Here is a 26,932-nt window from a genome sequence, read left to right on the forward strand (position 1 = left end):
CATTATATTTTACAATATAAATTCACAATCAAGTTTTTAAAGGGAGCTAAATATTTTAATCCAATTAGACAAGTGAACAAAACACTGAATATTACATGCAGGGGAGATAAGTGGTTTCTGCCTTTAAAAGACGGCAACTCCATCACATTTCAACCCCAAATGTCAATGTTGTCTTCATTTTTAACGCTTTCAGACACCAGGCAGCCAGAGGCTCCACTCTGCTGTTGGTGACACTATCTGTCCTTTGGGAATTCTTAACATTTATTTCCCATTTAAATAAGATTCACATAAAACATACCTACCCCTGTGCAAAGAAAGTGCTTGGGAGCCAAAATAATGGCCCTTGACCCTGGAGTCGATCTGGTGATGAGCTGCATGCTTTAAGACACTGTGCAGGTCTCCCTGCAAGAGCATCTGTGTCCTCTGGCCTACACAGAGCTGAGTCCCATCACATGAAGTCCTGCTTTGTCTGAGGACAGCCTCTCTACCCTTTCTAGCTATCTTTTCCTGGCTCTGGCTTCTGTAGAGGAAGCAGAGCCAGACCATCCATGGAAGGGAACCACAGCTGTCTTCAAAAGCACAGGTAGCCAGCAAGGAGTCAGTGCTGGTCTATGGTGACTTGTGACTTCCTGCCTTGCTTAATAGCTGACAGTGGTCAGAATCTTGGTATTCCTACCAGAAGCTCTGATCTATGTTGGGGAGACTGCTCTAGGGTCTGGTGGGCATTGCTGAGCTTGGTAGGTATTACCACTTGCTAAACTAGGTAACCAGCTACAGTCTGTAGCACACAGACAGGACACTCTTTATTCTCCCTCTCTGGGTTTGGCCATTCTGGGTTGCCTCCTATCTTGCCCTTGATAATGCTGTCATGCCAGCTGCTCAGCTCTTCATGGATGTACCACAGTAGGCCTTGAGAATCAGGGTAGGACCTGTACTTGGAGGTCACACGGTCTGCATCTTAAGAACAGGTTAGGTTCCATTTGGAGCCCAGTCCTAGTGCCACTGAATTAATTTTGTAGAGTCACTGTCAATATCACAACAGGATCATGGGGCCACTGGAGAGAAATCATATCATATTCTCTCAGGCAAATGGAATGATATAGCCCAAAAAAGGAGTCATGTATGGGAAAGTGGAGTAGCTGGGTATATAGCACCAGAAGGGAAGGCAAGCCAGAGGAAGGATCTGAGGGTCTCTGTCACCTCAGAACAAGCTAGGAAGGACCACTGAGAAAATACCTACTCTTAAAAGTAGATGCCTACTGCCAGGAGTCTAGGAACAGAGCATTTGGGGACCTCACCACATGGGGTAATATACACACAGAGAGCCAGAAAGAATGCTGACTTGAGGGTTGTAGGACACTAGAGGAAAGGGCAGAGTGGCCTGCGGCCATTTTTTAGGAGGCTGAGGTGAGACCAGCCTGGGCCATACAGAAGTCCGACCTCAGTGGAAAGGTGAAGAAACAAGGTAAATGGCAGCCCAGACTACAGAGCGAGAATCTAACCCAGTAGCCAGAAGGGCTGGGGACCCTAAAGCATGGCCAACTGTGCAACACTCTGGCTCACCCCATACACCTTACTTCTTAAAAGGCCAAGTTTAAAATTAACTTTAGAAATAAACTGAGCACAAAAGGTTTGGGGAGAAGGCTGTGGTCGAAGGACAAAGTGCCAAGCATGAGGGCCAGCTACATCAGGCCGCGCCCCCAAAAGCAAGGGGATCTCTTCTCTGCTCCCAGACCAGTCACAGATCCAGAGGGACCACGCCAGGGGCCATGCTAACATGTGAGGGCTGAATGGGGAGAGAGTTGTCAGCAGCTCAAGCTGAGAGCATTCCTAGACACCCACCTTCTCTCCTAAACTGAGCCCACAGTGGCTGTTGTGTCCAGGACAGAAATAGACATCAGTAACACCCCGACACGTAACTGCAGATAGTCAGACGATGATAGTAACTCACATTTTTGTGTCTCTGGGTAACTGTGTGGAAAGATCAGGCAAGCGGCACTGAAGAATGTCACTCTAGCAGGCAGTGTGGATGAGACACTCCGAGTGCAAGACCTGAAGAGGATATGCAGTGGCAGTAAACTGCATGCCTACCCAAAGCCTGAAACTGACTGGAGTGGGACAACTCTTTTGCTCCATGAGCATATGACTTCCTGTATTCCTGTTTTGCCTCACATCCTGTCAAACCAGGAGGTTGTCCTCAGTCAGAAGGGCAGGGCATGTGTCAACAGGGATTCTAGTGATACATTATTGGACAGCCTTGGGATCATAGGTACCCCAAGACTCACTGAGAGATGCATTTCTGGGTTAAAAATCCCGCTGCCAAGCTGCATTCTCTGCCACAGGGCCTCACTCATCTGTACTGAAGGAGGGAATCTTCTGCCCAAGTTCATTCACCTCTGACTTTTGAAATATGCTTGTCATGGTTTGTGCTGATGCATGTTCAGGCATTTACTTTCTTGGGTTAGAAGCCCTTGTGTCTAGAGATACAGGATACCAGGCAGCAATCTTACCTGGCTATCCTCAGAGTACCAGGGAGAGGGGGTATCCCAACTAGTCACTTTCAGAACCAATATCTGCTTGCTCAGTGAATGCTGGCATCCGTGTTAATGAGGAACCTGTCTACTAGTTAAATTGGTCGCAGGCTTTGGTGACTGACAGATGTCCCAGACCTCCTCTGGATGAGTCTGAGAACAGAGTCCTCTTGGGCTCTGAAAAGCTCCTCATTGCTACTCTCACGCTGTCCTGCTTTGCTTTTTGCCACATTCCCACCTCCATTCCTTGTGAGAAACCCCTCTGCTCATGTAACAGTTCATTAAAATTCACTACCATGCTACTCGCACATGGTAACATCTACCTGAAATGCACACATGACCTTTTCCAAAGGGAAAGAATTTTAAAAAGAAATAAAAATGGAAAAAAAAGAAAGAAAAAGCATTTCAAACTTGTCTTATTCTACCAACTTAGAAATCCCTATCAGGGAATCATGGATTCTACCAGGCAGCAGAATTCTCCCTTGGATGCTAGCTCTAGTCACAAGGCTGGGTGGGCCCTGGCCTGTGCTCTATCATCCTGGCTCAGTGGAAACTGCAGTTCTGAGGCTACCACAGGCCACTCTCCTCAGACTGTCACAGTACTGTGGCTGGTCATTTTGCACTGAAGGCACTGCATAATTAGGGAGACATTCCGATATACCTAGTGGACTTGTGTGCAATGTCAAGTCACCAGGGAATGGTGTTCAGCACTTTCCTAACTCCTGGTTCTCCCCACCAACAAGTGCAAAATCTTTAGATATGAGAGATCTCAATATTATGGATCCTACCTTCTAGCATGTGGGTGGAGCATCTTTGTGAAACTGTAAAAACACATCTACATGTTACAAGAAGCTGCAGGTAACAGACGTTTTGAGTTACTCTGTCCCATCCTAATTTTCCCTACTTTTCCCCACCTAATGTCAGATCGTTTCTTAACACATAATTCAGCACACTATCATAATGTCAACTGTCCATAGGTAGATGTATACACAGGCCTGGAGCACAGGATGCTTTCAGAAGGAAAGTATTAGAAGGAAGTATATGGCTTGATACTGATATACAGAAAGGGCTTTCTTTGGTCTCTGGTAGCAGGGAGTAAGGCACAAATTTTCAATACAGTTAGCTACACACAATTTTCACATTTTTAGCAACAGAAACGTTTTCTCCAAAGCATCAGTGATAACAGCTGACCAGACCAGCAAATGAGAAAACAAATACCCATGATCTATTTAAACTTACTTTTTATTATCATTTTTTTCCAGTTACCCAGCATGCCACAATCTGATTGCTGACCTGGATGAAACAGAGTGAAATAAATGATTTACAAAGAGATATTTACATTCATCTGATTTGTACTTAATGTGCCACAGTGCACTGAAACCTCCCCAGGGAGACACCACCGGGGACTGCAGGGGGCTGGTCCTCATGCCATGGTCTGTCCCTGTGCTACAGACAGGGAGTGCTTCAGCAGCAACTGGCTAGGGCTAGTTGGGAGTGTGTGCTCAGAACAGCTTCAAGTCACTGATTTACGTTGTCTCTAAATGCACAGGGATTAATAAAATGACCTTTCTAAAGACTTGAGTTGTTCTGTTTCCTTTTCATTTTGTAGCAATGACAAAACACACCAAAAGGCACATGTTTGAAGTCAGCCAAAGTGTACTGAAGACCACCTTTCCTCCTGCCGGTCACCGCTTCTTCCCTCTGACCATGTCTACCTTTAGCCAGCATCCAGTATTTCCCATTGAACTGTGTGCACTCCGGAAGCACTCTGCATCATTCTTCCCATTCTCTGAACAACACAAAGCAAGCCCCTCCCCCTCCCCCCAAAAAGGCATCTTTGGCTCGATGGTGTCAGATTTTTGTCTTCAATAGCAGTATTTGAGAGGAGCCTAAAAACAAATGTATGTGAAATTAGAAAATTTACTTAACAGTATATCAAATATCTGTACACAGATCATATTCTTAAGTCTAAAATAGTATTTCTACTATACAGTCAAGCCCTCAATGCTTCAAAGGAATACAGATGGACACTGGAAGGTCTGGGGTGTAGCTCAGTGGCAGAGCACTTGCCCAGCATGTGTGAGGCCCTGGGTTCCTTTCCCAGCACCACAAAACAAACAAAAACAAAAAAACAAAAGCAGACAGACAGAAATAAAGGCTGGATGCTGAGATGCTCATGGCGTTTGAGGGAGGGATGAAGCACTAAGGGCAAGCCTGCATGTGAGACCTCACCTCTCCCTGCCAGCAGCCCAGCAGCCTAGGGCTCTCAGCTGAGGCCTGGTGTCCACATGCTCAGCCTGCCCTGCACAAACATGCAGCTTAGGCCATGGAGGTGGTGGCAGCATGATGGTGCATGGGCCATCCTCATCTCTGGGGCGGGTCAAAGGTGCAAGCCTAGAACAGCAGAACTTCTGAGTCAGAAGTTTCTGGTTTCATCAAATGTGTCAGACATAAAGCTCTCACATATTTTAACTGTCCTCAATTCTATTTTATGGATACCAAGAATAAATTATACAATATTCTAAAAATAGCACCTTTAAAGAGTTGTAGAGGTCACTTTATTTCAGCCTCGTGGATCTGCCAACCCCAGCTGATTTTGAGAACAGCACATGTAAGAATGTCCCCAAATTTGGCTGTGAGAAATACACATGCATGCCTGACTAACTGGTCCCAAAAGTCATTCCTCTCTCTGTTGAACTCACAAAAGCAAAGCCAAGTTCTATAATTGTAGCTTATGAGGTAAAAATCAGAAAGCCACCCCATCCAAAACAATGTACTCCAGACATTCTAGCCATCAGTGACTCCTGTCTAAGTCAAACTGACATGAAGGGTTAAACATACACTTGCCAGGAAGTGTGCGGAACAGTAGGTTATCAGGAAGACGTAGTGATAAGCTGCATTCCTTGAGAATTCTGGGCCCACACCATTTCTTAAGACTTTTAGGGTCTGCAACCTACTCTTTCTCTGGCATCCTAGTAGATGTGCCTTAGAATCTTCTGCTGGTGGCCAGTGACTCTACTCCTAGCCCTTTATCAGTTGGTATAAGCATGCTATTGGCATTTTGGTCAAGTAAAAACACCCTGTATGTGTTTTATGTAAGAGGAATTTACCTCATTTCCTGTCACACCTTCATACAGGGTTGGTTAATAACAGCTGGGGCTATAATCATTTTTCCAGAAAAGAAGGAAATTTAAGTCTTCTGATATTACAGAGCCATATCCAACAACAACAAACAGAGAAGTAGCAGATTGACATAGGGCTTTATTTAAGCTGTCTGTACGAAGGAAGTAATGTGTGTCCCTATCAGAGAGTGTGAGATACTGAGGGTGTACACTGTACAAAATCAGGTTCTTGGTAGTTATTTCACACCCTGGGGTCATAAACTTAAGGACACAAACTTCTGTAGTGTGGCCAGCCGTGACAGTGATGACAGCATCCGGGTTCATAGCTGTGTCTGCTTCAAACCCTTAACCAGATGACCAGATCTTGTATTGATCTAGTACAAGAACTAGAAAGTCAAAATATGTCACAGACTACGAATCTACAGGGAGGGGACTCGATGACCAGTTCAGAGGTTTCCTTTTTATTTAAATAAATACTTTACATTTCATGCTTGCCTGTAATGCACTACCAGGAGCAAGCTAAGGGAGCTGTGATGTAGACAGTGCAGACGGTAGCAGCAAAGTGTGCACACGGAGGTGTGCTGGAGGCCCTGCAGGTACTGAGGGAAAGAGAAGCATGTGGCCCTGCAAGAAGTCAGCTCTGGGAAGCTGGAAGTCAGGTGGGAAATGGAAACAATACTGGAATAATCTAGGTCATTAGTGTAGAGAGCAAAGCTGTGAGGATGCTGGCCGCAGTCTGAGCAGAAGTGGCCAGTTCCCTCCCAGACAGCCCTGCATGGTGACAAGAGGTCAAGGTGGAGTTGGTAGGAGCTGCATCTGGACGTGATGCCAGGTTTCAGGCCATTTCAACTGCTGGAACCCTAAGCTGTAGGCCTAGGCAACCTAGGATTTTAGAATCGCCTCTCCACATCCTGTTTTGCTTCTGCCTTTTCACTGACATCTGGTGGAGGGTGCAAGGAAAGAATTCTTGAAATCAAACCCAAGAACACACCTGCTGTGACACTCAGGGAGTCAGGGATGGGGTGAGTAACCCCTTGAATGGCTGGGGACCAAGGGCCAGGTGCGAGGAGTGGCCAGCCTGAGACACTGTCAATGCCCCCTCATTAATCTTCACAAAGTATCCTTGGCCAAGGTCATGAAATTACCTTAAGACTTGGAAGGAGAGACAAAAAACGAAAGAAGCTGTGTGCTTAGTGTACATTGTCTGCTCCCTCTGAGGGAATAAATGCTCTCAACATCAGCCAGGCTCAGCTTGCTTTTCTTCCTCTCCTACTTCTTTCTTACAGAATGGATGCAAGGTAACTAAAGGACACACCTTCTAATCTACTTTCTTGTCAGTGTGAAACATTCAACATCTATGTAGGATAGAAGAAGACTGCAGATGTAAGAATGTACATCTGTTTAACTTCCTACTTCCTACTAAGGGTAAACTCACCCAGGTAGAAACATGAAAAATTAGGACAAAATCTATGTCTGAGTCTGTCTTAGCTGCCTTAAGTACAATGCCCTTTACACCCCAGCAGTCCCAGCGGCCAGCCACTGCCAGCAGCGGCTCTGCTTCCCTAAGTCTGAGCCTAGAGGCCAAGACATCTGCATGAGAACATGACTCCTACTCAAAAAGACAATACAGTAACACTATGTCACACTGTAGTCTTCCACTTGGGAGCTGTCAGTTAGTAACTAGAATACATTTCCATGATCACTCCTTGGAGCAGCAGCTGCCCTCTTGCTTGCTGCAAGAGAGGCTTTGATCCTTGGACTTCATAGTCTGCTTTGGAAAGTGTCAGCTCCTAGCACCAAAGGGTTTAATCTGAAGATCATCATTAATGAAGGAGAAAGATGAGGTTTGCATACATGTCCCCTCTCAGTGAGAAATGTTTGGGTTGGGAGACATGAGTATGTACAGAAAAATAAAAGCTAGAGGTGTTTTGTTTTGTTGTATTCCCTGATGGCTTGATTCAGTAATGAATGTACCTTGATAAGAATAAACACACCAGCTTCTTCTTCTTTACTTCCTACTGTGTGAGTATTTGTGATGTGTTCATTTTGCTGAGTAGAGTTCCTTCCTTATCCTCATTTGGGTCTCAGCTTTCTCCTGTACTTTATGCCAAGCTGTCCTTTCACACCCACTCAAGGGAGCAACCACCACCGTCCATCTGCCCCACCAACCCCTTGGCATTGGGTAGTTGGAGATTTTCTCATTTCAGCTCCAAGGGGTTAAATTACAGCATCTCTTCTCCCAAAGATTCTAACCAGATTCTAAGCAATAGATATAGTCCCAGAGCCTTACCATTAGTTTTCACATAGGAGAAAAAGTGCATGATTCTAACGGTGTGTACAGTCCTTGCACATGGGTCAAAAGAAACCGCAGGCAATGACCTGTGAATTGGAGCTGCGCTTGCTAACATGACAACACAATTCTTATCACTAAAAAATAAATACTACTGTAATATAAACAAAACCATAAAGGACATTCAAAGTTTTAACATCTGAGAAAAAGCTAATTTACCTATAACTGAAAGTAAAAACTTCAAAACTGGTAAGGCAAACACCTGTTCGCCTTGGTGTATAGATTTTGGCGACAGCAGGATCATTATACTGTCTACATTCTTCAGCCATCAGAGGGGATAATTATCAAGAAGGGGAAAAGGTTGCCAAGCCCAAGGGAAAAATACTCTCTGGTACAAAGTAGATCCTCAGACTCTCTAGGTGACTCTGCACCTTAGGTACTTGGTTGAACAATGTCCTTGAAATCTGGGCATCCATGGGTGGCACTGGGCTTCCTCCAGAATAGCCAGCAGGAATTTAAAAAAAAAAACATGTGTATCTTATTGGTCCTTCAGTCCTCTCAATGTTTCCTAAGGATTTCCAGCCTAATGTCAGTGATACACACTTCATGTGCTGGTCAGACATGCACGGCTAAACTCTTACATACACACACCACCACCCTTCAACAATTGCTTGTTCAGAAATATAAACTAAATCTTAGTCTAATTAGTTCTTGATTTATCTCCTAGAAAGTTAAAAATGTACCTAGAATCAGTGTATCTCACTTAGCCTTCACTGCTAGGGAAAACCAAAAACCAAAATAAGATGACATTTGATGCACAAAGGAACGATGGGCTCATGACTCCCAAAGATTGTAAAATTACGTCTGAAAGTTGCTGTAATAGTAAGACAGTAGCAGCAACAGAATGAGACCTCAGACTGAGATACAATTTCATGCAAAAACAAAACTGGAGTGTCTGTGTATATGGTTTCCTGTGGGTGAGAGGTGGTGAGGGTGAAGACCCTTGGCTGGTCAGGGATGTCAGAAGGTGCCCCTGCTAACTGTAAGAGCGAGGACTGTTGGAGATGTCCAGGAATCATTCTCAGTGGCAAAGTCTAAGATGACAGTGTAGAGACAAACTGGAAGAACTTATTCCCGTCCGCTTGCAGAGTATGAGAACTGAGGGAAGTGGGGCCGCCGCTCGTTGTCCATGCAGTCCATGCCGTCATCGTCATCTGTGGGCGGCAAACAGCGGCTGTCAGTTAGGTTTCTACTGTTCCTCAGCCTACACGCTCACAGAGACAGCACTTCTCGTCAACGTCTCAGCAAAACTGAGTTTAAAAAGTATTATTTCTATATATACGTGGCCTACAAACATTATAAAGTCATCTCTAAGACATCAAAGTTTCAAGATTCAATACTTTAGGAAAAATGTTACTAAAAAAAGCAGAATTCTACTTTCAAGAATCTTGTATTTCAGGAAAGCATAAAGTTCTAAATTCTAAGTCATTGAATTGTACAGAACCTATTAGGTCTCCAAAGTGCCTGTAGTTTTCTTCCTGGTGACCTAGGTATGACTATACACTCATCTTCTTAAGCAGTATTAGTCAATATTTACTACTGATTAACTCACTAGTCTCTATATTCTTCTAATAAAATTTTAAAATAGAATAAAGAGGACAAGAAAAAGGATGAAAAACCAATGGGCAGATATCAAGTCCTGGTTCAGAAAGAAAGAATTTGCAAGCCATGTGGGCAGGATGGCATGTATGCACACCCTCTCTTATCTCTTTTTCCTATAAGTGAAGGGCCACAACGAAGCAAGCATCTTCCTCCCTAAGTGTTCTGCTCATCTCCAAAGATGACACTGTCCTGTAATCAGGATAAACTAGTCAGTACAACCTTCTAGAACATGATTGGTTTTTAATTTTTATTTGTGTGTGTGTGTGTGTGTGTGTGTGTGTGTGTGTGTGTATGAGAGGGAGGTAGAGAAGGAGGGAGGGAAGGAGAGAAGGAAGGAGAGAGGGAGGGAGGGAGAATGGGAGGGAAGGTGTATGTTTATGTAAAACCCATGAGTGCAAGTGCCCTCAGAGTCTGGAGGAGGCCTCAGATCCCCTGGGTGCTGATTACATAGCCCACTTAGAGAACTGATCTAAGGTACAGTCATTGGGAAGAGGGAATTGGCAACTGAGAAAATGAATGCCTCTATCATGCTGCTCTGCAGGCAAGTCTGCAAGGGGTATTTCCTTGATTAATGATTGATATGAGAAAGTCCACCACACTCTGGGTGTTGTCACTCCTGGGTACATCCGCATCCTAGATTATATAAAAAGGCAAGCTGAGCAAGCCATTGGGAGATGTCCAGTAAGCATGTCCTCTATATAAGCTCCTGCCTCCAGGTTCCTGCCTTAAGCTCCTAACTTCCTTTGATGATGGACTGTTATCAGGACATTGTAAACCAAATAAATTTTCTTGTTACTTCTCATCATGGTTTTTAATCACAGCAATATAGACAAACTAAAGCACCTTAGAACTGGAGTTACACGCTATGAGCCCCACAATATAGGGCTAGGAACTGAACCAAGGTCCCTTACTAGAGCAGCAGCTGTCCTTAATTACTGAGCCATCATCTCTCTCCAGCCTTACAATCTTTTTTTCCATGCAAAATATTTCCATTTCCTTAAACCCATTAAGAGAAGTGGTTCCATTCTTTTTGTTTTCTAGGCTCCATTGGGTGCATTAATTTCATGAACAGAAACTATGCACCTGATAAAAGGCTTTGCCTTCATCTGAAAAATGATTTTTTAAATTTTTTTCCATATTTTCTTCTTAATGCACAGGAACCACAGAGTGAGACAGAATTGGCATTACCTAACTTTTTTTCAGCTCAAATGCATCAAAAACTATTGCTGCAGTAGGTAGAAACACTTCACACACACACAGACACACACACACACACACACACACAGAGTTTGCGTAAGACATTACACAAATTCCCCTCTGTAGAGACAGCTGCCTTGTCAGTAGCTGAGCAGCAATCCTAGGTAGTGCTGAGGCAGATGGAAATCTCTGCCTCCTGGGTTCAGAACTAAGCACACATCTTCAAATTCTTTAGCTGTTTGAAAGCTGGGCTGTGTCTGAGATATCCATTATTGGGTCACACAGCATCAACTCTATATAGGAAAGTTAGTTGAAGTAGTAATGTTCCAATTCAGACATCTGTCAATCACCTCTCGAAAGCACCTTCCCTACTAACAGCTTTGCTTTTCTGAGTGTTTCTGCACAGCAAACTTGCAGCAAGTCTTACTATGTGTAAGAAAGCCATGTGCTTTTTCTACCCCAGAGATGGCAGGACTGCTCTGGCTCCTGGCTGTAACCAGACCTTGTCCTAGGCCTAGAAGGGCTTTACATGACAAGTCTTGGTCTTGCCTTGGAGAGAGAGGGTGAACTTGTGGGTGTCTCCAGAGAATTAAGACAGCCTCCACTGTTCCTTCAACAACAATCACCACAATTCTGAACAACAACAAATCTGAATCTACAGTCTGGCTATGAGGCCCACACGAGGCCTATCCTTCCTCAAAGCTACCCACTCCAGCTCTTGACTACCCCCAGGGTTGGTTACAATGGGGCTTGTTCTTTGACTATGTCCAGTTGAGGGCAGGAGCTCCATGGGCACTTGTGCTGTCCTGGCAGGGTCTGCAGTGAGGGAACTAGGAAACAGGGCACAGTCGGTATCTGTGAAGCTGGTCGTCCTCTGGAGGACCATGCAGGCACAATGGAAGCAGTCATGAATATAAGTACATTTATATGACCAACAATTACAGACGATAGCTCTGTATTTGAATCTTTGCATCCACATATCCCCCAGTGCCTGCTTTTCTCAGAACATTTAACAAATGTAATTAGACAGTAGCAAAAGTGATCATATCTCTCTCAAAGAAATTTTCCTTTTCTGTAAGAGGAAAGCATGGGGCCACTGATGGATGTAATGAAAGACAACACATTCTAAAATCTGTTCAATTAATTAACACCAGTTAGGACAATCTGGCACATTGCTGCAGCTGTTTGGGAAAAAAAAAAGGAACATTTTGCTTTCTTTCTTAACTGCTGATTTATTCTTTAAAAAATAATTTAAAATTTTTCATTTACAAAACCAAGGTGGCAACTCGGAAGACAACTACTGACAAACGGCATCCCATGGACTTTGGAATCAAATCTTGATGCCTGAGTTGTGAGTAACAATGGTTTCAAGGCTACCAGAAAAAACTACTCTCAGTATAGAAATGGTTTGCTGCCTCTTTTCTCTTCCTATAGGGGAAACTGAGACTCTATGAACTGCCAAACCGAAAGCTCTTCCCTTGGTCCTCAGAACCAAGAACTGCATTTACTGGGACTGCTCCCCTTCAACAGAAGCTAGGACAGAGTAAGGCTTAGCTACTTCACTTGCCTTTCCATCCAAGAGATCCTGAACAAGCAGAGAGGAGCCTAAGTTCTAGACTCTCCTTAATGCTAGTCTGTGGCATGCCCTGTCAGGCATACACCAGACTGGTTGGACTCTTGTTGCTGTACTGCAGCAGAGCAAGGTCATACTCTACTTCTGATCTCCACAGAAGTCAGATTCCCACAGGCTAATAGCACCCACTTTGGAAATTATGCTAACCCAAGGGCTTGCTGTATAGCTGCTGTGTAACTCCAGAATGAACATGCCATCCTTCAAAGTCACTGAGCCTTACACAACCTAGTCCACTTGTGTTGATTAATGCAGGTAAGGAAAGAAGTTAAACTTAAAGGCACGTGAAACATCTCCTAGTCATCATCTTAGTATCATTTCAGTGGTCTTAGGAACTGAGAAATAAACATAAAAATTCTCATCAGGACAGCTGCCATAATTGTGTGTCACAAATATGAAGACAGGTGGAATGAAAATGTCCTTCCTGGTCCTTGACTCCTGAGGCTAGAAGTCCAAGTTAATCATGAAACAGCAGCTGGATAACCACAAGAGTACTCTTAATAGCTTCTAACTTCACTTGGTTGAGACTTGGTAGAGTTTTTAAATGTTTATGCTACTTACTTTCTAGTCTTGAATTCTTTCATGCTTATTCCACTTAGGGACATTTTATACTTGAGCTCTATAGCTCACTTTTCATGTAAATCCTAAGGACCAGTTAATCAAGCCACTCAAGCTTAGAATGCTCTGGAACCTTTCCTTAAGAGCTGGCTTGTCAGGCACACCTGAGAGAAGCATGGGCTTTAGAGATTACCCTAGAGTCCCTGTGCCTCCCTCTCAGGCACAGTTGAGGCATCAGGTCTCAGAACAAATGCCAGAGATGAGACGTGAAGCAGGCTCTAGGCTTGCAGCTTGTGCTTTTGTATTTTCTATCTTGAAAATTGGGATTTCACTTTTACCTTTCTGAAGTCAACTATCTACTCATGATTCTTCCTTCCTAAGCCCTACCTATTTCTATTTATTTTTCTAAAATCATGCATTCGGCTCTCTTAAGAAGAATCTTCCAATGTTAAAACTTGTGTTCAAGAAATCATATTAAGCCGGGCTGTGGTGGTGCACGCCTTTAATCCTAGCACCTGGGAGGCAGAGGCAGGTGGATTTCTGAGTTCGAGGACAGCCTGGTCTACAGAGTGAGTTCCAGGACAGCCAGGGCTATACAGAGAAACCCTGTCTCAAAAAACCAAAAAAAAAACAAAAAAAAAGAAATCATATTAAAAAGACTGACACAGAGGGCAAGGGCATCATGTCATGAGTCAAGCTAGGTGAGAAGGCCCAGATGTGTTATTTCTAAATCCAGAAAGTTAAGGCATAAAAGATTCTGTGAGTCCAGAAGAAGCTAGGCTAATAAGAGTCCCTCTAACCTATTTTCCAAAAACACACCAGGATCTTCCTATCCTAAAGTATACTCTGGATGCCAATGGGGAGAAAAGACACATAAAGGCAGCCCAGACACTCAAGGACAACTGTGCCACGCTAAGAACTGGGCCTCCTCCTGACACAAACCCTCCCAGGCTCTTGTCATCTTTTATGTTCATTCATTTAATAAATATTTGTCAAGGCAGCATCTATCAGGGACTGGGACAAAGAGTCATTACATCATGAGATCCTTTCAGTAATAACCTCTAAACTGATGAAAAATAGCAAGTAAAGGCATCCTCAATATAAGTGTCACAGAAGGATGGAGCGTGGTCAGACTGCACTGTTCCTTGGACTATGACATCAGTGGTGGTTCTCTGGGTGAGAACATGGATATATACTGAAAAAGGAAGCCACTGGAGAACTGTACCCTGGGGAAGGATGGTCTGCATGCAACCAGCCTTTGATCCAAATGGCAGAGCCCAGCAAGAACTCAGGGTAGGCACTTCTCTTGGTCTGTTCAGCTACTCACTCGTGTTTCCCAGTATTTTGAACAATTATATTGCTATATCCCATGCTGAGACGAGAGGCCAAGGGCTATGCCCATAATTTCTACTAAGATAACCCTTAACTACGTGCCCACAACTCCACAGGAATTTTAATAGTCTCTAACTTCTTATTGATATTAAAAGTCTAACAATAACATATGTAGCTCCCTTTAGCATGTATGCATCTTAGAACTTGGTTGGTGTCCCAGCTGTGCTGGTCACTTCTGCTATTGCTGTATGTGATACTGGGCTTCAACATCTTTACTTATAAAAGTTAAGCACTTCTTCTCAATGTAAAGGCATAAAAGAACCAGAAGTGCACACATGCATACAGGCATTTCCCCTGGGGCATGCACTCTTTCAGATGCAGGACTACTGACTCCAGATCGAGTCCTAGTTTATGTTTCAACAATAAATCATGACCACTACAGGGATTGCATTTCATTTTCTTTTTCTGTCTCACAGACATTCAGTATATATAAGCAGTATCATCCAACAGTCGAGAAAATGTTAAAACAAGGAAAAGAAAGGAAGAAATGCTAACGGATAGTACACTCCTACGCCTGGGATTCTCTTAGCTTTCCAAATATCACCTCAAAATTAAGTTACTTCTGTACGGCATCTCTGTATGGCATCTCTGTATGGCATCTCTGTACGGCATCTCTGTATGGCATCTCTGTACGGCATCTCTTGGAGTAGATTCCTATATTAGTGCATGTGAGATGAGCTGCTGTGTGGACACACAGCCTAGTGCATTCTTAATGGGAACTGTATGCATACACACTAATAGCAAACTCAATTGTCTCTAAAGATACTACTATTTAAGGAAAAGCAGTTTTTCAAAGTAAAGTGAAATGACTAAGTAAGAAGGAGGCAGAGCTGGTTCTGAAGCTGTGAGGAGGGAACAGGGTCTGGACAAGGAATGCTCCTACTTGAGACACAGGCACACAGGCAGCACAGAACTGCTGAGACAGCCGTGAGGAGGAGCAAGGCTGCAATGTGACCTCAAGTGTCCTACCCAGAAAAGTCTGTTCCTGCTGCTCTGCTATGTCCTCATGGGGGGCTGCAAATTCTTACAGAAATGGAATAAAAATCCCAGATGGATCTCATCTGTGATGTAACCAACGACTCTGGAGAAGACTCTGTCCAACTACTTCAGAGTGTCATTAACTGTTGTACGCTTACTTACACTTTTCAGGTGGTGTTATTGTAATAGTCTGAGCTGTAAATTCTTCATCAAAATATCTGGTGTCTGTTTCAGATGTTACTTGAGGCTTAAAAGGAGGTACAAGCTGTAAGAAGAAAAGAATATTGTCAATAAATTTCGACTCAGGAAAACTTACTTTTAAGATATAATTAGCAAGCAGATAGTGAAATGAATGGTACCAAAGACTAGAAGATGAGCCCTGTGAGATAAGGTGCATGGCTTGCTGTCTAAACATAAAATTATAACAGGTGTAGAGAAACCATCACAGAATGGTCACCAAACTAGAATGTGGTTCTTTCCATAGCAGCAAGACTCTAATCCTGTTTGTTTTCTTCTCCTTCTTTCCTGGTACTTGGCTCAATGGTTAATATTAAAGATATAACTTAGCTGGGCATGATAATACACTCCTGTGATCTGATTTCAGCACTCAGAATGTTGATACAGGAGGATCACAAATCTTCCTGGCCCAGTGGGATTTCAGAAGCCAACAAACAAAGGAAAGCTAAAGGCAACTTAATACACCCATTCTGTAACCACAGACCACACTGCACATTTATTTTTTTAAAAATCTGCTGTTTTGTTTTGTTTTACTGAACAATCACTGATGCCAGCCCTTGCCTTAGAATCAGAATTCTTAGCAATCCTTGAGGTTTGTGAAAAACTATATCCACAGCCTTCACTCCCTCCTTCACAAGTGGATGTATCCTGAAGGAGGTCTGAAGTAACTACCCTAGAGCTGACAGAGCTGGGACTAACTCAAGTAGTCAAAGCAGGAACAGGGTGGGGAAAGCCTTGCATTGGCCTTGAGTGAGTAGGGCTGTGATAGGGTCCTCACTTGTCAGAGCGTGGACTCCAGAGTGCAAGAGAGACCATGGGTCTCCTTTTGAATACAGGTGTCCAGCACCAGGCCTTGTCAGTTTCACCAGAACAGAATATATGTTTTACAGGGGTAAGAAAATAACAAACAGGATGAAGAAACTGGCATGTTCTGCCAAAATCTAACAAAAAGAAACACACTTGGATTAACAGAAATATGTCTGTTTCCCTTTCTCACTGTCACTAAATCTATGTAAAAATGGTTATTCTCCAGACAGAATCTATTTTTAAAAGTTGGAAAATGGGATCTATCCTCCAGTACAGCAAAAGTAAACCAAACAATGAACATCTGAACCAGGTTTAGAGGTACAGACCTATAATCTCAGCATCAAGAGAAAGAAGTAGGAAGACGGTGAGTCTAAGGCTAGTCTGGGCTACAAAGCAAGTTCCAGGTCATTCTTGGCTATACAGAGAGACTCTATTTCAAAGAAATAAAAATAAATAAGTAGTTTTACCCAATATTAGTAAAAATCAAAGTCAAGACATTCACAATAAGAGGCACTGCACCCCACTTTACCAAAAGAGTAGGAAAAATACAGTGAATATATAAACATCTGGAGAGAAACAAGCTTTACATCATGTACATGGGAAAGGCTGAACTTATCAAATTTTGTTACAACCTTTCATCAGATGCACTCCCACAGCAACCGTCGGTAAAGCTAAGTCTCTGGAGTTTATTGTAAATATCCAGCATTTTAAATTGCGATAAAAGACAGTGGAGTAAATTTTAATTCTTTATTATTAAGAAATTTTATTGTTCCCCTAAATGCATATGTTGGGAGTCTTATCCCTACTGTCTCAGATTTGGACTGTAAAAAGAGCTTTCAAAGAGTTAACAACATTAAAGTGGCTTTCACCCACTCCCGAGTGTCTATAAAAAGAGAGACAAACAAGGAAATACATGAACTAAAAGAAAGACTCTATCAAAACCCAGGGAAAGAGGACCAAATGTGAGCCAAAGAAAGATACCAAAGAACTAAGCCTTGATCTTGGACTTCCAACACTGTCAATTTCTCTCTTGAAGGGGGGGAGGGCACACACACACACATCTATTCTGTGGCATTTTGTTGTGGTAACCCTAAGTTCACTAATACTACATGGTCTTTTAAAAATTTTGTCTTTACAAATGGATGGAACTAGAAAATATCATCCTGAGTGAGGTAACACAGACCCAAAAGAACATTCATGGTATGTACTCACTGATAAGTGGATATTCACCAAAAAGTTCAGAATATCCATGACACAACTCACAGACCATATGAAGCTTGACAGGAAGGCTGGACAAAGCGGGAATGCTTCAATCCCACTTAGAAGGGAGAACAGAGGGACAGAGGGACCTGGATGGGAGAGGGAAAGGCGAGAGAAAAGGGGGTATCAGGTATGGGGGAGAAACTGGGGAGAGGCTCGGATGGTCAGAATGAATGGAAATATGCAGCAGTGTGGGGTGGAGAAGTGGGGGGAGGGGCTCTAGAAGATCATAGATACCAAGAATGTGGAAGGCTCCTAGGACCCAATGGGGATAATCTTGGCTGAAAAGCCCAACAGTGGAAAGACGGAACCTGGGGAGACCACCTCCAGTAGATAGACATGGGCCCCATATGAGGCAGGGGGCCACCCACCCACCTTCAAAGTTCTTGACCCAGAACTGTTCCTGTCTAAAGGAAATGCGGGGACAAAAATGGAGCAGAGACTGACCAGCTCCACTTGCAATCCATCCCATGCACAGGCACCAAACCTGACACTATCACTGTTGTGTGTGCAGACAGGAGCCTGGCATGGCTGTGTTCTGAGAGGCTGAAACAGATGCAGACACTTATAGCCAATCACTGGACTGAAGTTGGGGACCCCTATGGAAGAGGAAAGACTGAAGGAGCAGATGGGGATTACAACCCCATATCCTATCAACTTAAAAAACTTATCAACTAGCACAGACCCCTGAGCTCTTAGAGGCTAAGCTACCAACCAAAGAGCATACATGGGCTGGTCTGTGGCCCTCGCTACAGATGTAGTGGAGGATGCCCTTGTCTGGACTCAGTGGGAAAAGATGTGCTTTATCCTGTAGAAACTTGATGCCCCAGAGAAGGGGGATGCTAGTGGGATGAGGTGGGAGTTGGATGTATGTGTGTGAGAGCACCCTTTCAGAGGCAAAGAGAGGGGGAACTGGGCGAAGAACTCGTGGAGGTGGGACCAGGAAGGGTGGCAACACTTGAAATGTAAATAACTAAAGTTAATAAACAAGTAAGAGGAAGGAATGGGGAGGGTCTGTTTGAGGGGTTACTAGGAGGGGCTAATACTGGTATGTAAAGTGAATAAATAAGTAAATTTTTAAAAAATGAAAAAAATTGCCTTTAGCTAATATTGTCACACCATCTTTATTTTTCTCTAGACACCTCTTTTAAGGCATTCCTGTATCAGTTTAACAGTATAGCCTCCCACTTTTAAAAAATGTTAAGTACCAACAAATCAGGAACCTAACTATAAATTTGTTAGCCTTTATGTGCTAACTCAATAAATATCAACCATGTTGCTAAGTGCAAACTTGATATATTTTCCTAACAAATGCATTACACTTCAAACATAACTTTCTTTGAAAGTGATGTGATTTTAGAAAATGTTCTAAATGATGCAAACAGTCCATCAAGATTCTGGGCTACTATAGTATAATTCTAGAATGTACACAGAAGTTGTATGATAAATCCCTTGACTTCAGATAGGTGATGGCTTTTAAGAGATGGGCCTAGCTTTGTCTGACATCACTGAAGACTGTGATCTTGAAGGTGACCATGAAACTAAGGCTTCTTCCTTTTATTTCTCCTTCTTTGCTGCTGTAAGGAAGCAGCTTGTTCAGCCATGATCTTCCCACCATGATGTGTCATCTTTCGCACTACAAGCCCAATAGGAATGGGATCATGCAAAAACTTCCAAAACAGTGTGTCAAACAACCCTCTTCTCTTTCCATGTGAATTATCTTGATTATTTTGTTATTGTGATAGTGAGCTAACCTGTTCAAGAAATTAACTTTAGTTGATTAAAAAGGCATGTTTAGAGTTAGGTCTACTTGTGCAAACTCACATACATTTTATAGTGGGAAAATTACAATCCCCTATATTCTTTCTACATTGCCCTTTCATCAAATCCTATACTAATATTCACTATCTTTCTAAAGTGAAATATGTTTCTTTATAGTATAAGTAGAGGAATACAAAAAGATAATTTTCTTAAACTCCTAAGAATAAACCCCAATCCATATTTCTACTGGGGCTAGGACTGCAGCATGAGAAAGGAAGTCTTCCCAGACTTCCCTTAGCAACCACATCATTTACGACCTGTATGGTGCTTTTTTTTTGTTTTCTATTTAAGGCTGAGGAGTCTAAGAAATGCAGAGTATTAGAGTATTAACTGGCTCTTTCTGTGACAGACCAGGATTATAGTGTCTTAGCTGCCTTACAACCTGTGCCAATCTCAATTATTATGTGTTAGTATAAAAGAATCAAAACACAAGGACATAGACATTTGCAAAAAAATGTTTAGTGCCCTTAGACTCAGTAATCTGGTACTATATATTTATCTTTTTAAATCAATTTGATATAGAAGTTAATCTTATGTGGAATTCTGGTTTATTTTATCCCCATTTTTCATTTTAAAAACTCACTTGATATTTTGTGTATATATGTATACATATCCTGGAAATAGCAGGAATATGTAAAACACATATATAAAATGAATCCAACTATGTCATATATTAACTATGTTATAGGCAAAGCTCGATTAGTGCCTTCAATGCATTCTTGATGTAGAACTAGAAATTTGAAATAAGTGTATTTTTTCTGTAACTATATAATTTAATTGAAGTTTACATATCTGACTTCAATTCTATGTGAAACATATCAAAGGAATCAGGTCTATACCATATTACACACCATAAATATTACCTTGCCATAAACTAGAACCATCAAAGTAGGCATTGCACACAAGTTAATTCAAATAAAGAAGAAAACAGAAAATTATAACAGAAATCAATGAACTATAAAATAGACAACCAAAACAATAAAAGCAAAGCTGAATCTTTTAAATAATGAAAGAGGGTATTTTATATGTGTTAAATAAATTCACTTCTATTGGTGCTTTTTGCATTTTAAGTATTTCTTCCCATAAACATGCTGTAATTTAGTGCAAATGTGTTTTCACTAAAGATTGTACTCCTGCCATGTCTATCTGACACAGGTCACTTGGCACGTTTGACATCGACTCAGCGCGTTCACAGCTTCCTCTGGTGCTTCTCCACCACTAGGTACTAAATGTTTCTATTCACTGTGATTGCTCCTCAGATTTCATTTTAGGTGAGTTTCTTATAAGAAGCAATCAATCTATCTATCTATCTATCTATCTATCTATCTATCTATCTATCTATCTATATTGGCATTTCTTAAAGCTCAAGCTATTTATATCTCATGAAATAACCAATGTTAATTTTGCTAACTGTCTGGTCTTTTATATCCTATGGTAAAATGTCTAATGACCAAAAGGCAGCAGCTACTGTGATTGTTAGCTATCAGAATGTCTAGTATACATTTGGAATTCATCTTTCTTTGAGTAATGTTTTAAAATGAGCCATCATTTCAGTGTGATAAGTAAAACACCAACTTGACAATACCTAGAGACCTATCTTTAGCTTTTCATTTCTGTGTTCCCTGAAACCGATCATAGTCAGTAACATCTGCACAACTGTTATCAATCACTCAACTTTTCAAGTGAAAATTCTAATCGGGTTGAAGAATGTCCCTCCCTGACTCAGAATGGAGAGTTCCACTATCACATTTGTATGACATGTCACCACAGAGTTTGGTAGATGTTGCAATTATGTGTTCTCAAATCAAACTCCACTCCTGACCCTACATGTTTCCCATTTTTAAGCACCACCACTAATGTATATTCTTGTACTAATTCCAAACTTGCATTTCCCACCCACTTTATAATCCTTTTCTTCCTGCAGAAGAAATAGTCCTCAGCAATATCCTCTGACTCCACAGACATTTGCATTCTTTTATGCTCTCACTCAAATATTGGTTCCTTAGATACTTTCTTCTTGAATCAAATAAAAATAAGTCCTCTATTGTCTTTCTCTTTGTATTTTTAGACTAAAACCAGTGCTATTTCTTTAGGTGGAAGGAAGGAAGGGAGGAAGGAAGGGAGGAAGGGAGGGAGGGAGGGAGGGAGGGAGGGAGGGAGGGAAGATAGGATAGGCTGACTCCACACTTCCTTTTGAGTCCTTGGTGCCTTCATTCTGTTCCATGAGGCCCCTGAAAGTTAGCATAGATCACTGTAGCAGAGCTGTAAACTGGATTCTTTTCTAGATTCTTCTCCCTACTGCTATACCAAGAACACTTAAAAAGGTCCTGGTACTACATGCCATATTTCCTTACGCCAAACACAGAAGCAACACTGTTCAGAGCCATGTACTCCATTAACAGGCAACTCTCCACTGTTGACCCCCAGTCTCTTTGCCTCTCAGATCAGGCAAGCCATGTATTACTGCTTTATCATTTTTCCTCTTCCTTTTCTTAAATGTCATATTTCCATGATTTTCAATATTATATTTATTTTAATCTTCCTTTCTATGAATGTTTTAAAAGCAAGAAAGGTCAGTGCCTGAAGTGTAGAGCCAAAGTCAGCCTTAGAGTACTGACTAAAGAAAAATGCACAGGAAACACACCACCAGGTAGATGCATGGATCTGAAGTAAATGAATTTATAGCATTTTTAACCACTTTTAGACAGTATTGTTGAGAGTTTAGTGATGCAGCCCTGTGATGAAGAGCTTACCTAGCAAGCATGCAACCTGAGTTTAATCCCTAGAACTGCAAAGATCAGAATAGTTGTCTATAAGCAAAAAGAATACTTACCATACAGTGTAATATTTATTATATGAAAGAAAAAAATCTTTGACAATGGCAGCACAGAAAAGCACGGCAAAGTGAGGAAATGTCTGCTGCTCTGTGTGATGTACTTCCAGCTGAGAGCAGACTGGGAGTAAACCAGACACTGCAGTGTCTACACATGACTGCCAAGAGAACAGGCACAGCTAGTAAGATTATAATAGAGGAAAAATGGAACCAGAAATACTGAACAAGTCACAAAAGAGGTAAGTAAAGAGAAAGGCAAAAAAGACAATCTAAAAATCAGACAGATAACTATGTCAATAAATGAACTAAATGAAGTTATAAATCACATTTCATTAAGTCTCATGTTATCCAGTAAGAAAAAAAAAGAATAAACTACATGATAAAACAGAATCTACTTATTTATAATTTAAATAGATTTTCTATTAAATATAATTTAATAGAAAATGTTGAGAAAAGACATATTACACACACACAGTATATACTTAATAAAAGAAAGATCAATAAATAACCTGTGGGTTAAGGGGAAAATTCACCAAGATATAACAATCTTAAACTTAAGTGTACATACAGCCAACACTTCAAAATACAGAAAGCGGGGCTGGAATGCAGCTCAGCTGCAGAGCACTGGACTTGCATATATAAAGCATTGAGTTTGAATAGGATCACTGACAAAAATTAAAAAATAAACAAAACCAAAAAAGAAATGCAAAATTAAAAAGATGTTTACAATTGTAGCTGAATATTTCAACAACTGCTTGTCAGTAACTGATAGTACCAGTACACAGAAGGATGCTGACGACATGAACTGCACCATCTGCCATCTTAACAGAACATGTGTCCCATATCCATAGACGCATCTTGGTAAAAACATGTTATAGAGGAAAAGCAGAATCTGTGCTTTCTTCTCCTCTCCCCTCTGTTCCTGATAATTTAAAGTTTTTATTTTATAAAAAAACTTTATTATTAAAAAAGGTCACAGAAGAGAAATTAACCGATGCAATGACAGCTCCACAGCACGCCTTCGGCTCTTCCTTGCTCCCTATTATTTAGTTGTTCTTTTTCTTTTTCCTCCACATTATATAAATAAAATATTAAAAATATTTTTAAATTAAAATGCAGTTTAAAACCAAAGAAATAGACTGAACAGTCTCTAGCGTAGTGGTTTTCAACGTTACAAATGTTATGACCCTTTAATATAATTTCTGTTATAGTGGTGACCTCAACCATAAAATTATCTCATTGCTACTTTGTAAATAAAATTTGGCTAATGTTCTGAATTGTAATGTAAATATCCCTGTTTTCGAATGGTCATAAGTGACCCCTGTGAAAGAGTCACTTGACCCCCAAAGGGGTGGCAACCAACAGGGTTAAGAACCACTGCCCTAGAGAAAAACTTTGGGCTTAACTGAGTGATAAATTAGTAAAGACAATGACAACAATAACAATGTCTCACAACAATAATTATTGTTTCAACTTACAGAAACTAGAGAGAGAAAGGTAAAGTCAACTCAAAGCAGCTGAATGACGGTTATTCCAATGAGGCTAGTAATGTGGCACAGCGGCCAAACAGGAAGGCTTTGGTTCAAGGCCCACCACCAATAAAGACAGATACACAAGGGAAATAAATAAATAAATAAATAAATAAATAAATAAATAAATAAATAAATAAAATCACAAATCCATAAATAGAGAAGAATCAATAAAACCCAAATTAATTTAATTCTCTAAAAGCTGAAGCTGTTCTTAAGAGAGGACTGAAGTTTGGTTCCCATGCTCCAGAACCCACATGACATGTGACATTATAACCTCTGTGGACATTACACACACGCACACATGCACGTACACACACATGCACACAGGCACACGCAAAGAGTACATAGACATGTAAGCAATAAACTCATATGCATAAAATAAATGATTCTTAAAAATTAAAGTATGTAAATAAAGTAAAATCTGAGTTTAGTCTACTAGTGCATACCTGTAATCCAAGTACCCAGGAGGCTGAGGAGGGAGGGATTTGAGTCTGAGGTAAGAGAGCATACATAGGAAGACCCTGTCTTAAGCAGGAGGAAAGGGTGTGTCAACAAAGTCATAAACACCCTTCCAGAAAAGTCTCCCAGTTTAAGGGTCCTAAGATTATCAGAATCATCTATGACTCGTGTGGCTTGTCCCTTACTGCAAAAACAGAAAAGATAAGAGTCCAGAATAGAGGGCCAGCTCTTTCAACTTTGTTTCTGTGTTCTTCTACAATTAGTTCATTTTCTACTGTTTTTCTTTTATAGAGAATGGGTTAGATCTGGTTTAAAGATATACTAAACATGTCATCTCTATTTTGCCACAAAAATTTAGATAAAGGGGCGGATCTTTATGAGTCCAAAGCCACTGATTACCACAGTCAGTTCTAGGTTACTCAGGGATATACAGTGAGACCCTGTCTGAAAAAAAATTAATTAGAAAACAGGCATCAATTAAGGACTAATTTATGAAATAATAAATACACAAAGTTTATTTGCAAGTAACAAAATACCAACCTTGAAGATGAAAAACCTAGTTGTGTATAAGTTACACGTTTTAATTTTTATTACATTTACTTATTTGAGTGTGTGCAGAAGGGTCTGCATGTGGCACAGCTCCCATGTGAAGGTCAGAGGACAACTTTGAGGAGGAGGTTATCCCCTTTCACCATGTGCACCATGGGGGCAGAATGAGGTCCCCAGGCTTGGGGATAAGTGTCTTTTACTCACTGAGCCATCTCACTAGTCCAAGTTACATATTTTAAAAATATAAAGATCCTGCAAATTTTCCAATTTTACAATTTATTTCATGATTTATATTTCTAAAATTCCAGACTTCTTACTAACTTTGTTAAAATTGCTACAGTTATCAGAGGATCTGAGAGTTGGTATTTTACTTATTTGTGCTATATGAACCCAGGTACAACACCAAAGGGTAAAAGGGTACTGAGGTAAGGTTGTTCCCGACTCTGTAAGGCTGTCTGAAAATACCAACTACCAGAAAAGCAGGACACTTACAGAAGGTCTGAGTCCACTGTAAGCCTACTGTTCACAGAAACTAACATTTTGTGATCGTATTTCTTATAACAAGCTTCACACTTATAAAATAATTTCTTTATATATATTTCATAAAGTTCCATTTGACTACCTCTTATCCAATTTCTGTCTTCACAAGTTGTCTTAACTGTAGGATCATCTTTACTCTGGACATATGTAGTCCATAAGACAGGCAAAGCATTTCTTCATGGACACACTGCTTGGTTTCTAGAGCTTTCTTCACTATTGCCAACAGCATTTCATGTGACCATTTCAACCCTAAGGAAAGCCATGCTCCACACTAATGTTTCCTTACAGGACTAAGAAGTTCCTCTTGTAGGTTAGTAGTGCCACAATGCATCCTTACCATTGTCTTTTAAAGACATGTTTCCTTTCTTCTTTCCAGTTCCACTTGTTCTAATTTATTTCTTATGTGTGGTGCATGGGATGAAATGCAGGCACCTATGCATGCCCAGCAAGAGTCCTGCCATTGAACCATATACCCTGCACTCTTGTTCTTTTGAAAGAGTTCTTCATGGTCAGAAGTTCAAGGAATGATATTAAGTTGCACTTTATAGTATTTTATGTCAAAGAGAGTCAATGACCAAGCACCACTTCTAGTTCTTTTGTGGTGGAGAGTCATGATCAAGGCAGAGTACAGCTTGCAGAAACCTTCTTAGGTGCACATGGATCTCGTGAGGACTACTACCACTGATATCAAGTGAATGCAATTGTCTACCACAGCATTTCAGAGTGCCTGAGTCTCACAGAGGCTGTGAAGGACCTAGCACATATCACATGCTTTCTCATGTGAGAAATTCTAAATATGTGAGATGAGTGGAAGTGGAGCTTTGAATAAAGTGTTTAAATGGACAGTTATTTTAAATGCTTAGTTACAGGAATGGGAAGAAAATCATATTTTCCACTGCCAACAACATTATATAAAAATGAAATGCCAATCGTATCCCATGTCATTTGTACTGTGATCCTCCAAAGGGGCTCAAAGGGAAAAATATTTGGCACAAAATAAATGAGGTTTCAGATAAAAATAAGGAAATCTAAAAATAATTAGACAAAATGTATAGACAAAATAATTAGATAAAATTTCTAAGTAAATTACAGTATTCATCAAATTTTCACATTAAAATTTTATATAAAGGGCAGGAGAGCTATCTCATTAGGTAAAGTACTTGGCTCATAAACATGAGAGCATGAGTTCAGATTTCTAGTACCTATATAAAAAGCGACATGTGGTAGCACACAGTGATTCCTCACAGCTGAGGGACAGAGACAAGCAGATCCCTGGAGCTCACTGCCCAGCCAGGCCATCCTGATCAGTGAGCTCCAAGTTCAGGGAGAGAGATGGCAGAATCCATCTGACTTCGATTCCTGACCTCCCATATACATGCACACATAAAAAGTTACGTAAGCATTTAAAAATCAAAATCAATATTTATATGAAGAATGTCTAAAGGCAAAGTAGAGTACAAAAACTGGTAAAGGCAGGTATATGCAGTGTATCTGGAGCCCAGTGATGTGACCCAGGTTAGAGGACCATTATGAC

The 26,932-nt window shown here is 41.1% G+C and overlaps 2 protein-coding genes across 7 annotated transcripts in view; one reads left to right on the forward strand and one right to left on the reverse strand.

The window, feature by feature from the left end:
• Nucleotides 1–12,179, forward strand: part of Sdccag8 (serologically defined colon cancer antigen 8) — a 213,391-nt gene extending 201,212 nt beyond the window's left edge. For 2 of the 3 annotated variants that reach the window (XR_003709717.1, XM_028755297.1), the window contains one exon: nucleotides 3,794–4,107. Coding sequence is in view for 1 of the 3 variants with exons in the window: in XM_028755297.1 (XP_028611130.1) it covers nucleotides 3,794–3,823 (30 nt within the window). In the remaining 2 variants the exon portion in view is untranslated. Of the gene's footprint in view, nucleotides 1–3,793; nucleotides 4,108–12,080 lie in introns of those variants that run through there. The other variant, XR_003709718.1, reaches the window with a different exon arrangement.
• Akt3 (AKT serine/threonine kinase 3) overlaps nucleotides 3,756–26,932 on the reverse strand; it is a 242,803-nt gene continuing 219,626 nt past the window's right edge. For 2 of the 4 annotated variants that reach the window (XM_028755298.1, XM_028755301.1), the window contains 3 exons: nucleotides 15,523–15,625; nucleotides 8,687–9,157; nucleotides 3,756–4,925 (listed from right to left, as the gene is read on the reverse strand). In XM_028755298.1, coding sequence (XP_028611131.1) covers nucleotides 9,072–9,157; nucleotides 15,523–15,625 — 189 coding nt within the window. In that variant the 3' untranslated portion in view covers nucleotides 3,756–4,925; nucleotides 8,687–9,071. Of the gene's footprint in view, nucleotides 4,926–8,162; nucleotides 9,158–15,522; nucleotides 15,626–26,932 lie in introns of all 4 variants that reach the window. The other 2 variants (XM_028755300.1, XM_028755299.1) reach the window with 2 other exon arrangements.

Source organism: Grammomys surdaster, unplaced genomic scaffold (genome assembly GCF_004785775.1).
Source record: "Grammomys surdaster isolate TR1022 unplaced genomic scaffold, NIH_TR_1.0 126051, whole genome shotgun sequence".
Lineage (NCBI taxonomy): Eukaryota > Metazoa > Chordata > Mammalia > Rodentia > Muridae > Grammomys > Grammomys surdaster.